Below are 13,881 nucleotides of genomic sequence, written 5' to 3'. Positions count from 1 at the left end.
CAGAATTCTCTCCAAGGCTGTGAATACAGCTCCGAACATGATGTGATTAACCTTTAGGTCTCCCAGCCCCTCATCCCAGAGCCCACCTTGTACGTGGCCTATGCGTTCCATTCATGTTCAAGCATCTGATTTCCATAGCATCCTTCTCGCCCTCGCGAGCCCGTGATTAGCATAACAGAGCTCTCGCATGACAGTGATTGAAGTCCGTGCTAGCTGAACACTGTATCAAAGCATCATTTGGCAGGAATCAAATCTAATTTACAGTCTCCTGTATCCTCACAACGGTGCGGGTCGAGAGGACTGCTCAGGAATTCTAATCATATTTTTCAGGAGATTTACATATGTATGTCTGGTTACAAGGAATCCACAAGGTAACCTTTTTCCCCTGCTCTTGTCTTTGACTTGCTAATGTGCTTTAACCCCAGTCTGGCTACTCTTTTTGGTTCAACCCGTTTAGTACAGCTTTGAAAGCAATGCATGGCAATTGTTTGATAGGAAAGAAGACCCGTCGCCTCGCGCTGCAGCTGGGCTGATTTCTTTCAACAGGTTTCATTTTATGCCCCTATTAAGTGAACACAAGCATTCACAGAATAAACTTTCCGCTTGGTGGTTCCTGTGTTTGTTTCATTGGAATAACTTTCTGCAGGCAAAGTAAATAGGAACCGTCCTGTCCCAAATGTTTATACAAAAATAGGTAAACAACACATATTCCTTGGTAAACCAGCCATTCACATTCTTCTAACCTTTATATAAACAAAACAAAGACCCAATCTGTATACATCTTTGCTAGTCTAGTGCGCAGCCAGAATGGCGGGACTTGAGAAGAAATAAAACTATGTGGCAAAACCAGGGGCCGTGTTACAGACAGTGCCCTCCTTGCTTGGGAAAGTGACTTGATCAACACTTTTATAATCCGCTCGAATGCCGGGTGCTTCTTTGCGCGGCCGCTGACGGGGATGGGAATCTTAAAATAGTGCTCCTCAGTGATTAAAGAGCCAGGTCTTGAGAGATTTCCTAGAGGACCGGAGGCCTGAGCAGTTCTTAGGGCCATGGGGAGAAGAGTTCCATAGCGTTGCCATCCTCAGCAGAAAGCTTCTGCGTGGCCCCATACAAATCAGTGGACGCTTTGCCTTTGCTCCCATCCCTTATTACAGACAGGGGAGGAGAGGCAAAGAGGCATGGACCGCCACTGGCATCTCCCTCTCATGTCACCGGTCCACTTTTAATGAAAGATGGAGCCACAGTTTTCAACCCGATGTGCTATCTTTCAATAATGCAGTCTCCTCATCACAGGCTCTGTCATTGCTCACACCGGCAATGAGGATAAATACATTTTTGTGTAATTGGGCACATTGCCAGTTGAGCTGGTTGAATCTAGTTAGGTGTTTGCCATGCAGTAAAGAGGGTTTTGCGCCGGGTATGTAACTTGAGCCCTAGTATTCTTCAGGGTAGGTGTGGCTAGGCACCAGATGGCCTTTTTATTTCTTTCTTCAGTTGTGGTGCTATATGGCACTTTATGTCAAAGCACCTTAAAAAATTACATTAAATGATACTATGAATGAATGGATTGACAACAATGACAGGATAGTAATAAACATTGGAGATCTAGAAGGTAAACATTGTGAAATTAGAACAGAAAACAATGTCATGTTAATCATGTTCATAGATATAAACATGCAACTATCGCTGGATGTATTGTTATGAAACATGACAAGCTCCCAACCACATTTTGAAATGCAAAGGGGACACGAAATCCAGCAGAAGAAGGAAATCTGGTACAAATAATGCAGCATCAGAACAGAAAAGCAAAAGGTTTAAGCCCACTGCAAATTGAATGAGCATTGAAGTCCGAATCAGCCCATGTGGAACCAGGGCCGGACTGGCCGTAGCGGGCACTGGGCATTTCCCTGGTGGGCCGCCAGGGTAGGGGCAAGTCTTAGGCCCATGGGGGCCCGTTTTTGTTACAGGGCCGTTTTTGCAGCCTATGCTGCAATATCGGCCCCTGTAACAAAATCGGCCGAAACCGGCCCTGGCAAACAGTTCGGCCGCAACCCCAACCCCCAGGGGAGCTGGCCGAGCACTTTGACAGGGCCGGTTTTGGTTCCCAGTCCGACCCTGTGTGGAACAGCAGAACAACACGTAAATTAATTTCCAAAACCACAACGGTCCAAAAAACACAGCACTAGAAAATGATGCTTCCCTCTTCAGATATAATAAGGGGGTGAAACCAAAATGTAATCACCACCGTCCCTCGTCCCCAATCCCCGCTCCCCATGATTTAACATACAAGGTAAATTAAGACCTTAACAACAACTTGTGGATACTGTTGGTGGTGGGTTCTGTTTTGTTAAGTAGAAACAGCCAACATCAGATTTTTGTCCTCACTTTACAAATCCAAAGATTCATTTAATGAATTTAGTTGCAGTGCAAAATGGTAACACGTCTTTTATTTATTTATTTATTTCTATTTATTTATTTAGAGCTTTATATAGCGCAAGCAAGACCCTTTCGGGTGACAAAGTGCTTTACAAGAATAACAAAAGGGGCAAACATCGTATAAGTTGTGAGAGAAAAATTTACTTAAGCAAATGGAATGCATAGAGATAAGAGCACATGGTCAATCATACGTACTGGCATAAGCAAAGTCAGATGGGTTTCTGAACGGTGTGTAGATAGCTGGATGTTTTTATTTTAAAGGCAATTTTCCGGGGCATGAAACAGGCTTCTGCTGCTTATCGTGCAAAAGTTTCAAATCGATGCCACGTGAAGCCTAGGTTCCTGGGCCTTAGATCTGGGCTTTTGGGATCTTCTATCAGGCAATGTTTATATAATATGTAGAGGTCCATATACTAGAAAGAATATTGTTTTCAACATACCTAAGAGACATCTCCGCTCCTCTAATGCCCATTTACTGGAAATCTTGAGTTCTAGGATGACCACCAGAGGGCAGGTCATTTTCGGTTCTTGGCCGCTTGGAATGGAACCAGCTCCCCTTCTCCTTAAGGATGGATGGGAATGAATCCCTTTTCAGCAGGCAACCCTAGACCTGACTCTTCTCCCAGCTATATTAATAGGCAGAAACCCCTTTTCATGCACCTCACTCTGCTTAATAGAGGCTCTCCATTTCTGCAGTGACCGGGCACCCCTTGGGGCATCAGAGAGCTTTGCCGGTGGCGGCCTTGCTTAAATTATACCAAGCAAAGAGCATTGCAGTTGCCAGTTATGGTAGTGAACTCTGGGGCTATAGCCAGACGCGAGACCTAGAGGTCACAGAAAATAATTTCTTAAAGAAGATCCTAAGGCTGCCTAGGGGCACTGGTAACTTCTCGGTTCACGAGGAGTTAGGTTTGCCCTTTCTAAGCGATAGACTAGCCGCAAATCCCATACTTTGTTGGATGAATTCTTGGTTGAATAATGATATACCCCTTACCAACGATATATTAAGAGAAGCCTTAACCTGGGATGGTAGATTCAAGGTCCCATGGCTGAAATATATAAAAGATTGTCTTACCGAACTTGGACGGCCAGCCCTGTTTTTAACCCCATCCACTATAACAAAAGCTGATGTCACATTTGTAAAAAAAAGCATTTCTTACAACCAGGTACCTTGCCCGGGAGGAGGCCGAGTTTATGAAATGTAGTGTCAGGAAACACGCTCTACTTAAAACATGTTTACATTTGGAACCATATCTCTCGTGGCCTATATCTGGCCACGAACGATTTCTGTTGACCAGGTTCCGATTTGACCTGTTCCACCTCCTATTGGCTGTACCAAGAGGGTCCCATCGTGGACAAGTGCTACCTGCTTGCGGCTGCGACGGAAAGTCTCCGCAAGATCTGGAGCACTTTTTATTTTTTTGTCCTTATTATTCAGTACCTCGAAGGCTATATCTAAAGCCTTGTTTAAAGAAACTACATTTTACACAGATTAAACCAGCACTTTATTTCCTTCAACTTTTGAACTGTGATTGTACTTTATATGTAAGCAGTTTTCTAAAACTAGCTATTAATTTCAGGAAAAGTATGGAGGGATAATTATGCTGTTTTTATTGTCCTATTCCCTAATGATTTTTAACTTTGAACAAATTATTTATATTCTTAAACTTGATTATTCTGCTAGATGCCTTTACTCATTCTGTTTACATAGTCCGCCCATCATACATAAGTATTGGACAGCTTTTTTAAACAATTTATCTGTGAAATGTTTATCTATGTATTGTGCTTTTATGATTGTTAAATTTTACAATCGAATAAAGTTATTTGACTTGACTTGACAATAAACATCAAATATAGCAAGCAAGTGACTTTTTATGTAAGGGGTATTTGTGCATCTTCAGTATGAAGCAGTGGACATGCATTTTTTAGGGACGGGACAAAACAATTAGAGGATGATTGTTAGTCGAGAAGAAGGCTGCTCCCTGAGCCACCTCAAACCACACAACTAGTTAAGTTCCTGTCTAGCCGGCCCTTGCAGCATGAAGCTTTACTGCCTACTAGACTTATTAACCTTTACATTAATATGAAGCTTATTGTTTTGAATCTCTGCTGGCAAAAATAAATAAACCTCGTCAGGACTGCTAATCACTTTTATAGAATAATTCTCAATGCACTGATATAATCTGATGTACAAAGTTGAAACGCTTCTGCATGTTAATTTTTTTTAAAATGCTTAAGAGACTTTATCAGATTCTTAAACATTTATTGCAAGATGTCTTAAAAATGAATGGGTTCCTAGAGTTAAGTGGTGCAGGACACCCTATTTCCCTCTTTTTTTTATATACTTCAGTTTGCATGTAAATAAATTCCTGCCCATTTATTTAACATTGTTTTGAATGTTAGTGCTCTCTCAAGTAAACATCAGTACAGAGCTGCTGTTCACAAAGGGGGCCACAACTGGCCACCAGTCCATACTTTTAAGTATTACTGATCTACCTTGTGGGTATGGCAGTATATCAAGAGGAGCAAAACTAAGCTAGACAACCTCCAGTGCAGAAAGAAATAAAGCAAATATACCTACTTCTGCTTGTCACTCTTATGCCTTAACTTAGTGAGGAGGAGGTACAGGAGAAGTAAGAAGTAAGATTTGAAGGAAGCTGTAGCATCGCGTCCCATGCTGGTGCAATGGAGAAAGGTCTTGCGCAGCCACACAGGCTACCTCTGCTTAGAGTCTGCTCTGTTTGCTTGTATCAACAAAGTTTTATCTTGTATGTGTTCATATTCTTTTGCCCTCTCCTGCTACTCACCAGTATAAACTTACCCCACCTTCCCCATCCACTATTCATGCCTCATTTCTTATAGTTAGCCAGCAGGCAGATTTTTGCACATGACTAATTAGATTTCTGCTTGTAAATCCTGTTTCTTGTTAGAAGAATTTCCCTTTCTCCCATTGAAATCAGAAGGTTCTCATTTTTCAGAATTTGTTTGATGTATCCCTTATGTCGAGATCACTTTAAATGTGATGAAAAGTTTGCTTTAAGGTGAATCTAACTCTGATATTGAAAGATGCACTGGTAAAATATATATTAGGATTGCCATTATGTCTTTTATTAAATACACAAAGGACTGCACCCTTTAAAAATGTAGGGTTCCCCGGAGGACTGAATTATACATAACAATGAATGAATTCATGGACCACACAGGAGAAATATATTGCCAATGTGTTCTTGTATAACCAAATTTCATATTCTAGCATGCAGAAAAAAAGTGCCCTAGTATTAAACTGTAAATGGAAAACTAAATCTAAAATTGTGTTAACGTTAGTCTCTAACAATATGCATGTATTAGAAAATACATATACTTTAAGACAATGAGATAAAACTATTAAAAAAGTAGTACTGGAAGTAAGATAGCATGACCGGCTAATCTTTGTCCATTACACTTGGCACTTATAATAAACAGTCAGTATAATCCTAAAATCCAGTATACTTCGCCTTTTGGGAATATAGAATAGAAGAGTCAGCAATTTGCATATCAATAAATAAATATGTGAGCAGAGAATTCCTATATGCATTTTCAGCCTCAGTTTTATCAATGCTTCTGTAGTAACTTGAAGAGAAATCCTGGAAATAGTCTGCACATTTAATTCATGAAGTCATCTATAAATGCAAGGTAATCTAGCAATGTTGCATCACACTATCCATTTTACATTTTTTAACTGAGGATTTTAATATTGCTACGTTAATTTGTCCCCCTAACCCCACCTTGATGATGTACGAACAAACATTAATTGTGTATATGATTTTCTATTTGTGAGGACATATTGATAGGTGGATTGAATGGATAGGCGGATTGAATGGATAGGCAAATGGATGAATGGAAGGATGGCTAGATGAGTGGTAGCACCTAACCTCTTGTTTGGGAAAATCAGCTGAATTAACATCTGTTTCTTTTATTTTATAGCCCCACCTCAATTTGTTGTGAGGCCCCGTGACCAGATAATGGCCCAAGGAAGAACAGTGACATTTCCCTGTGAAACAAAAGGAAACCCACAGCCAGCTGTCTTTTGGCAAAAGGAAGGTAGCCAGGTAAGGCACCTTGCAATAATTTGATTGTTTACATTGTGGTGCCACCTAAGTTACATCTCCACATTTTAGGTATGCAAAGATTAACAAAGAGGTCATAAATAATGAGTGTAAATCATGCACCTTCATTTTGCAAGCTCTCTCTGTAATTGTGCCAATATGTTTCTGAAGAAATTTTGGATTTTTATGTCTGACCTTACTTTAATTAAACTTGATGAGCTTATCCATGGACTGGACTTCAAAATGTGGTGCAGGTTAAACATAAGAGAAATAAGGGAAAATCCGCGGAACTACCTCATTTTCTGGGGTACTGGTACGCATCTTTCCTCTCTGTATGCTGGTCTAGTTGTCAAGACTTTCCTTTTTTTTTTTAGCTATGTTTGACGTCTTTCTCAAGGGCCCAACATGACTGCCCATCATACTTCGAGATCTCCACCAGACAACCAGAGACCTCTGCACTTTCAGCAAAGCAGTCAAAATAGAGGCTCTGTTAAAGGCACTGAAACATTTTTGAGTGGCTGCAAGGTTTCATGTGGCCACTCAGCAATGATTTTTGTTCCTCAAAAATCAAAGTCCCAGAGCTGTATTTTGTCACTGGAATATGAGCTGGAGCTTGGTAAATGAGCTGGAGCTTGCTGGGGCCTCCGGTTTAACAATCCTGGAATGGCACTCCGAAACTATTGCTGAGGTATTTAATCATGTGATCCCATTAGTATGGACATGTAATAATGAGGCCAAAAAGAATTGTCAAAACAGCCATGGTTTGATAAGGAGTGCTTACTTGCTAGGAAGGAGCTAAGGAAAGTAGGATGGGCCAGACTCTTCTTTGATCCAACAAATAAGACTGAGGTTTAGAACTGTAAAACAAAAAAAAAAGGAGTATCAGGCCCTGGTTAGGGCTTAGAAGCATGCCTTTTATCAGTCAAATTGGGACCTCATTATTTGTATCCTCCAGGACGAGGATACAAGATAATTCTGGAAGTTAGTTCAGAGGGGGTGTAGCAATGCGATTCTCCTGGTTAGGTGTGCGGTTCCAGAAAAAGATTGGGTAACTTTTTAAGTAACATTTATAATGCCAGGGAGATAATTGTGAGGGATAATTGGCCAGAATTGGGGAGGAGGCATTTGAGTCTTTCTCTGCTCAATCCATAGCCAAGGTGATAATCTCCCTAAATTTAACCAAAGCAGCTTGGCCAGATAATCTCCCTGCAATTGTAATTAAGACTAATCCTATGTTGTGGGCAACTTTCTATTCAAAGATTTTTATAGCCATAACAGAGTCAGGTACATTTCCGCTTAGCTGGAAGGGTGCAATAATCAGATAGATACATAAAAAAGGGGAGAGGATGCACCTGGTAACTACCGCTTGATAAGCCTGCTAGATGTTGATGGAAAATTGCACTCTAAGATCATTCTCATCTCATTAAAGAATTGGAATAAGTGCAATGAAATAGTCCCAATGGAGCAAGGGAGCTTCAAGTGTAGCCACTCAACAATTGATCATTACTGCAGCTTGTAGGCCCTGGGGCAAAAGGCGAAGGAAACACCAGGGAGTTTGTTTCACTTTAGCTCGGATTTTGATCTGGTGGATCATAGTATACTGTGGGCTAAATTACGACAGCAGCATATCCCCCTATGTTTATTAGCAATTATGCAAGAACGACACTCTCAGAATAGGGCCCAAGTGGAGCTTGACTTGGACAGGGCTTTATCAGAAAGAATACCTTTAAGCAATGGGTTAAGGCAGGGCTGCGTCTGGAACTCCCATGCTGTTCTTGTTTCTTGCAGATCCCCTGGGTGTGCTGGCTGCTACCCAGACTTTTTAACTGAAAATAGGGGGCAGACATGTCTCCTTTATGCAGACGATCTGGCAATTTAAGACCTGACCCAAGTAAGCCTACTGAGAAACTGAATAGATTTAACAGCTAATGTGAGGTCAACATATTTAAGGTGAGCTTGGAAAAAACAAAAAATAATCCACTTTGGCAGAAACTCCAAGCTGTTTAAGTAGTCCTTTGGTAATAGGATGGTGGAGGTGATATACTCCTACAAATATCTATGTTTGAGGTTCATAAAAAAGTTGAATCGGGCCTTTAATAAAGAATTGGTCGAGACGCAGGCAGCCTCAACTATATGAGGCCTAGTTGGTTTTAGGAATACCATTGGTGGTTCATCATGGACACCCCATTCTAACAGCCTACAATGCAATGGCCCCCACTCAATGTTTCTACGGGGCTGTAATAGTGTCCCTACGTTTGGAGGGAGGTTGGCAGAGGTGTGTGAACAAGAGTTTGCAAAAATTGTTAAGTCTCCCAAAAAGTGCCATGAGCCCGGCAATAAGACTGGAAGGGGATCTGTAGGCCTGGAATTTCATAACCTACAAAGCAACCCTGGGATTTTGGGGTAATCTCTGCTCCTCAGAGGTACAGAAGGTATCAGTTCTCTGTGCTTCTGAAATTGGAAGGAGTTAGCTACAATGGGTGGTGCAGGCCAGAAATAGATTAGGTAACATCGCTGGGGCCCTAAACATGGAGAAATGTAAGATAGCTGAGACCTCTCACCCTTTGAAAGGTGAATTAAATATGACCACTAGAAGGGAGTCAAGATTGTCTGGTATGGAGTATGTGGGGAACAAACCCTCAGCAAACTATATGCTGAAATCTCTGGAAAATTGGAAGGTGTTCCCGTACAAATCCGCAGCTCTAGATGCCCATGTAGGTTTACTACTATTAAAATTCCAGGTGGCTTTTAATGTTCAGAATCTAAGGACCAAGAAATGTAATGCTTTTCTGGATACAGAGAATAACTGCACATGTGGGTTTTAAAATGTTAAGATTCATCGTTTAATAGATTGCCTTCACTTTGATAAGATTTGTCGCGTAATTTTAAAATAGGATATAAAACATCACAGTAAAGCACTTGCACTTTTGTTGAATATTGAATTTTTAGATGTTGCATGTGCCTTGGTATTTTTTTTTTCAAAATAAACTTTGGTTAGTAATGTAAGGATCTTAGATCTAGAACTATTTAGCTGGATATTGTTGAATCCTAGGGGGCTAAGGAAAGAAGGGATACATAGCGATATTGTACACTCAAGAGATTATTTGTGCTGGTGTATGATCACCATGAAGATCCTGTACTTGGAAGGGTTGGGAGGTGGCTGGGATGGGGTTGATTTTTAATGTACAATTTTAAACTGCATTTATGTACTCATGTTTTACAGACAAGTGTCTAAACATTATAAACATTAACTTGGGGGGAAAAAACTTTAATTTGTCATTGGAGAAAAAAGCCCTGACACAAAGAGTTTCCTGCCATGATGTGGGGGTCCTTTCTTAGGTCTTCTCCTCTGAATCAGCAGTCTCGCAGTTCCAATCACTGTACTTTCTCCCTGACCTTCTCTATCATTCAGTGTAGGGGCGCGTGGTTCTACATTGTAAAATTACTGCTGGCAGCCTGTGATTGTCAATTGTGCCAAGATTAACGAAGCATAGGAAGAAATATTTTAGCTTCCCTGTGTCTGAAGATATCATTTTGCTTCAGGATTTCCCTCTCTGAAAAGTGCTCAGTTGACTCTGTTCGCACCTTTACAAATTTGACATGTAAAGTGTTTCATGAAGAACCGGAGAGAAAATGACTGTTCACTAGCCAAAAACTTTAAACACCCTTGGACTGCCATTGAGAGAGAGCGATAGGCAGCATGTTGATGAAGTCAATGGCAGTCTGTATAGCTGCATATTAATTAGGTGTCAAATCAGAATGCAGTTTAGATTACTCTAGGTTTATATTATTTTTTCATTGTGGGGTTTAGTCAATTATGAGCAACTTTCCAGACAACATTTATAATCATGGGCAGTGGTAAGTTTATATTTTAGTATGTATTTATGTGCTTGACTTTGAGATGCTTTGCTAGCCCCATATTCTGAAACTGTATTTGTTTTACCTATGTATATATGAATAGTTTATCTGGGCTCATCTTAAGAATTCTACCTCGTTAAGTGATTCCGAATTCTACTTCCTTTACTTTTTAGGACATGGAACCACGTACCTATAGATTTTGAGGTGAATACTATAAAATAATCTTTACAACTAGTTGCAGTAGATGGAAAATGACTTTATTATTCTCTTTCCATACCATTACTCACTTCCATACCCACTCATGCTATTGGAAGATGGCCAACCATGACCGAGGACATAACAAAAGGGGTTGCTGAGAAGGGATCTTTAATTAACTTAAGGGAAAAGACTCAATTTTCATGCATCTCATTACCTAATTTGAAGTCAGAATTGATTGTTGAGTGAATAAAATATATGGAATTGAACTTCTTCAGAAATTCCAGTCCGCAAACTTTTTTTGTGTGTATATAGAGTACTTGACCAAGTTCTAAACTGTCAGGATCTGGATACCACTAAATGTTTATACTTTTTAATAGGAGCTGGATAACAATTGTGTGTAACCTGGTCTGCAAACTTTTATACAATCCGATGTTACCCGATAGAATTTGCAGATTCCTTGCTAGGGCAAATAGTTGTCAGGACCTAAATAAAATCTAAAACATCAGTAATAATAGTGATTGCATTTATATATGTACAATTTGGTAGGCCCCCTTTTATCAAAGGGCCAATGCTTGCACAGTGTTTGATAAGCACATATACACATTTTGTCGGGTACTGCTACCCCTCTGAACCTGAAGCATGCAATCCTGTAATTCTGCTCTTGTTAGCGAAGAGAATTTTGTTTTTTAATGTTAGTCTTATAAACTTAAATCGTGATTGCATGACGAGTTGGCTATAATCAAATTAGACACAATAACCTGGAAGTTACAGAATTTTAGACCAATAATAGATTCACGACGTTGACCCCAGAGGGAGGCAGCAAAGTACTGGGAGTCAGTTTCAAGTTCATACCTGAAGTGTGGAAAAAAGTCCATCACTTACAGAAAATGAAGAGCAAAACTGCTCGTGAAGTAAATATAACAGCTTCCTGTGATTCAATCACAGAGGCCTGGCATGCACACAAACAATTCAACAACACTCCCTGTAGAAGCGTTTTAATAACATGTTAATGTATATGTAAAGTGGGCTGATCGTGTCACACTCGATTCCAGCAAAGTGGTCATCCATCATGTTGTAATAAAGAGAAGAGCTTCTAATTAAAGTGTGGCATCATTTGCAGGATTAAAGTCATTTAGTGTAATTGAACAGTGTTAATATCCATTCATTTCAGTAGCACTGGACTTACTTCAAGGGTAAAATCATTTTAAGGTGAAAGTGTCTTTTGTATTTAAATGAATGTTAACACCATCTGACTTTACCGTGCTAACACTATTAATTACAAATCTTGAAAACAAATTGGACCAAACAGGAACAGATGCCAGGAAACACGTTTTTTCTTCGCCTGCAAAAAAAAAACCATACACTAAATCTTTCTGTTATATAACGGAAAGTGCAACTTAATAACAAACCTGATTAAATGTTGGAACGCAATGAGGGAACACATGCTTACCAGTTTAATGTTATCAGCCTAATGGAGTGTTGGGCAAGCTTCATTACAGGCCTCACACTCTGACAATGGCAAGCACACTTAAGATTGTACATTGACAGCAATTTCTGATACAACCACTTGATGAGTATAGGTTTTAAATTGAGTGCGTCCGTATTACGTAACATTGTGTTGATGATTAATGTGTTCAATTACCACCATGCACACGATTAATCAATACAAATGCATTTAATGTCAATCAAAAGCCACTTTCCATTTTCATTGTTGGGGATGGTGTTCCATGAGCATATTAGGCATTTGTCCATCTAGCTTTTAAATCCATTTGCCTAAGTTCATTTCCAAAAGCCAAAGCAGCTGAGATGCAGGAGAAGTGAAGTGCAGGGCGTAGTTTGCATGGTTGGGGCAGGTGCAGTGGCACCGGGACCCTGAGGAGCACACTGAACCGAGATTCTGGATGTAGTTCTAATAGCAGCCATGAGCACAGTTCCTTCCTTGCACTAGGGCCCATAGACACATTGGCTATGCGATTAGTGAACAGTTGCATCTCAGATTGACAGCCACACCTGTTAAACACAAAAGAGCAGCTGCTAACTTGTGTACTATCTGTGTTATACTGAAAAACAAAATTGTTCACAATGCATAAATGATATGCTTAATTTCACATTGGGTCCAAGAGAGGTGCTCGCCCAAATTCAATTCAAAATGTGCCCAGATGGTAAGGGTGTGACACAATGGATACCCAGCAAATGAACACAACAGACCCAGTTGCAAAGGCTTTACTGTAACTGGAGTCACTTATTAGGTGGATCAACATGAAATCTCTCAGAAAAGAAAGGAGAAAAGAGATAGCAGGGGTATTAATTAGCCTGCCTGGGGACTCATTTCAAACCATCCTAAGGTTTTGTTTTAACTTTTCTCTAGACAATTTCGACTGCTGAGCCTTAAGTGCAAATTAGTTAAGATTATATTTTATTAATGCAAACTAGTTCCTATTTTGTATACAACATTAATGCATAGGAGTGGTCATACGTGCTTATCAATTTACATGAATTAAGGTATTTTGAGCCTCGCGAAGAAACGTCTCCATAAGTCACCATGTACACGTAGGCTGGAGTGGGTGTTCTTAAATACAATTATTTTAGCAAACACGTATACGTTGGTATTACTTTATATACCATTAGATAAATGCTATGAAATGGTGTGTTAACACATCGAACTAAACAAAAATTGGAGTAATAATAGAATGGGATTGCTTTAATTGTTTATTTGTGTTGTGTTAGCCTGGGTGCTACTGTCAGGAGCTCTAAATGCGATCCTAATCTAAGGTCAAAGTTCATTGTAGAATATTTTTAAGCATTTTCCATTCCGTCTGTTTAGAAAAAATAGCGCATTTTGGATGCTACGAGAAAAGGATCTAAATGGTTTGCCGCTCATTGGTTATCTTTTAATCCATATAACGTTCTTTTCTGAAACCTTCTCATATACCACCTGTGTGCCACACTGCTCAGTTTACTTTCTTTCACAAATGTTTGAATAGGAGAATGCTGCAACCTTCATCATTCAGAAGGTTCAGGTCTTCACTACCAGCAAGAATGACCTTTATCCCACTATCTAGAGAACAGGGGTACCTCATAATAGACAGACCATATTTGAAGCAATTACTGTACTTTCTTGAAGACATTACAGATGAGGACTCTGGTGGACCAAGAGCAAAAAGTGAATTTTCACAGCACCTGTCATGCCTGAATTTATAAAGCTATTGAGCATGTGCCCAAGAGTGAAAGTCAGTGTGGCTTTTATAGTTCATTGCCTGTTCAATAAAACCAGTTGGCGTTCGCTCCTTAAAGGTCATGCTAA

General features: G+C 40.0%; 1 protein-coding gene across 13 annotated transcripts in view; it reads left to right on the top strand.

Annotated features, from left to right (window-relative positions):
• ROBO2 (roundabout guidance receptor 2) overlaps positions 1–13,881 on the top strand; it is a 746,476-nt gene that overhangs the window by 565,313 nt on the left and 167,282 nt on the right. For all 13 annotated transcript variants that reach the window (XM_085623038.1, XM_085623035.1, XM_085623037.1 and 10 more), the window contains exon 7: positions 6,400–6,524. In XM_085623038.1, the coding sequence (XP_085479164.1) occupies positions 6,400–6,524 (125 nt within the window). The remainder of the gene's footprint in view (positions 1–6,399; positions 6,525–13,881) is intronic.

This window comes from Triturus cristatus, chromosome 8 (genome assembly GCF_964204655.1).
Source record: "Triturus cristatus chromosome 8, aTriCri1.1, whole genome shotgun sequence".
Lineage (NCBI taxonomy): Eukaryota > Metazoa > Chordata > Amphibia > Caudata > Salamandridae > Triturus > Triturus cristatus.
This window is presented reverse-complemented; position numbering and strand designations above follow the sequence as displayed.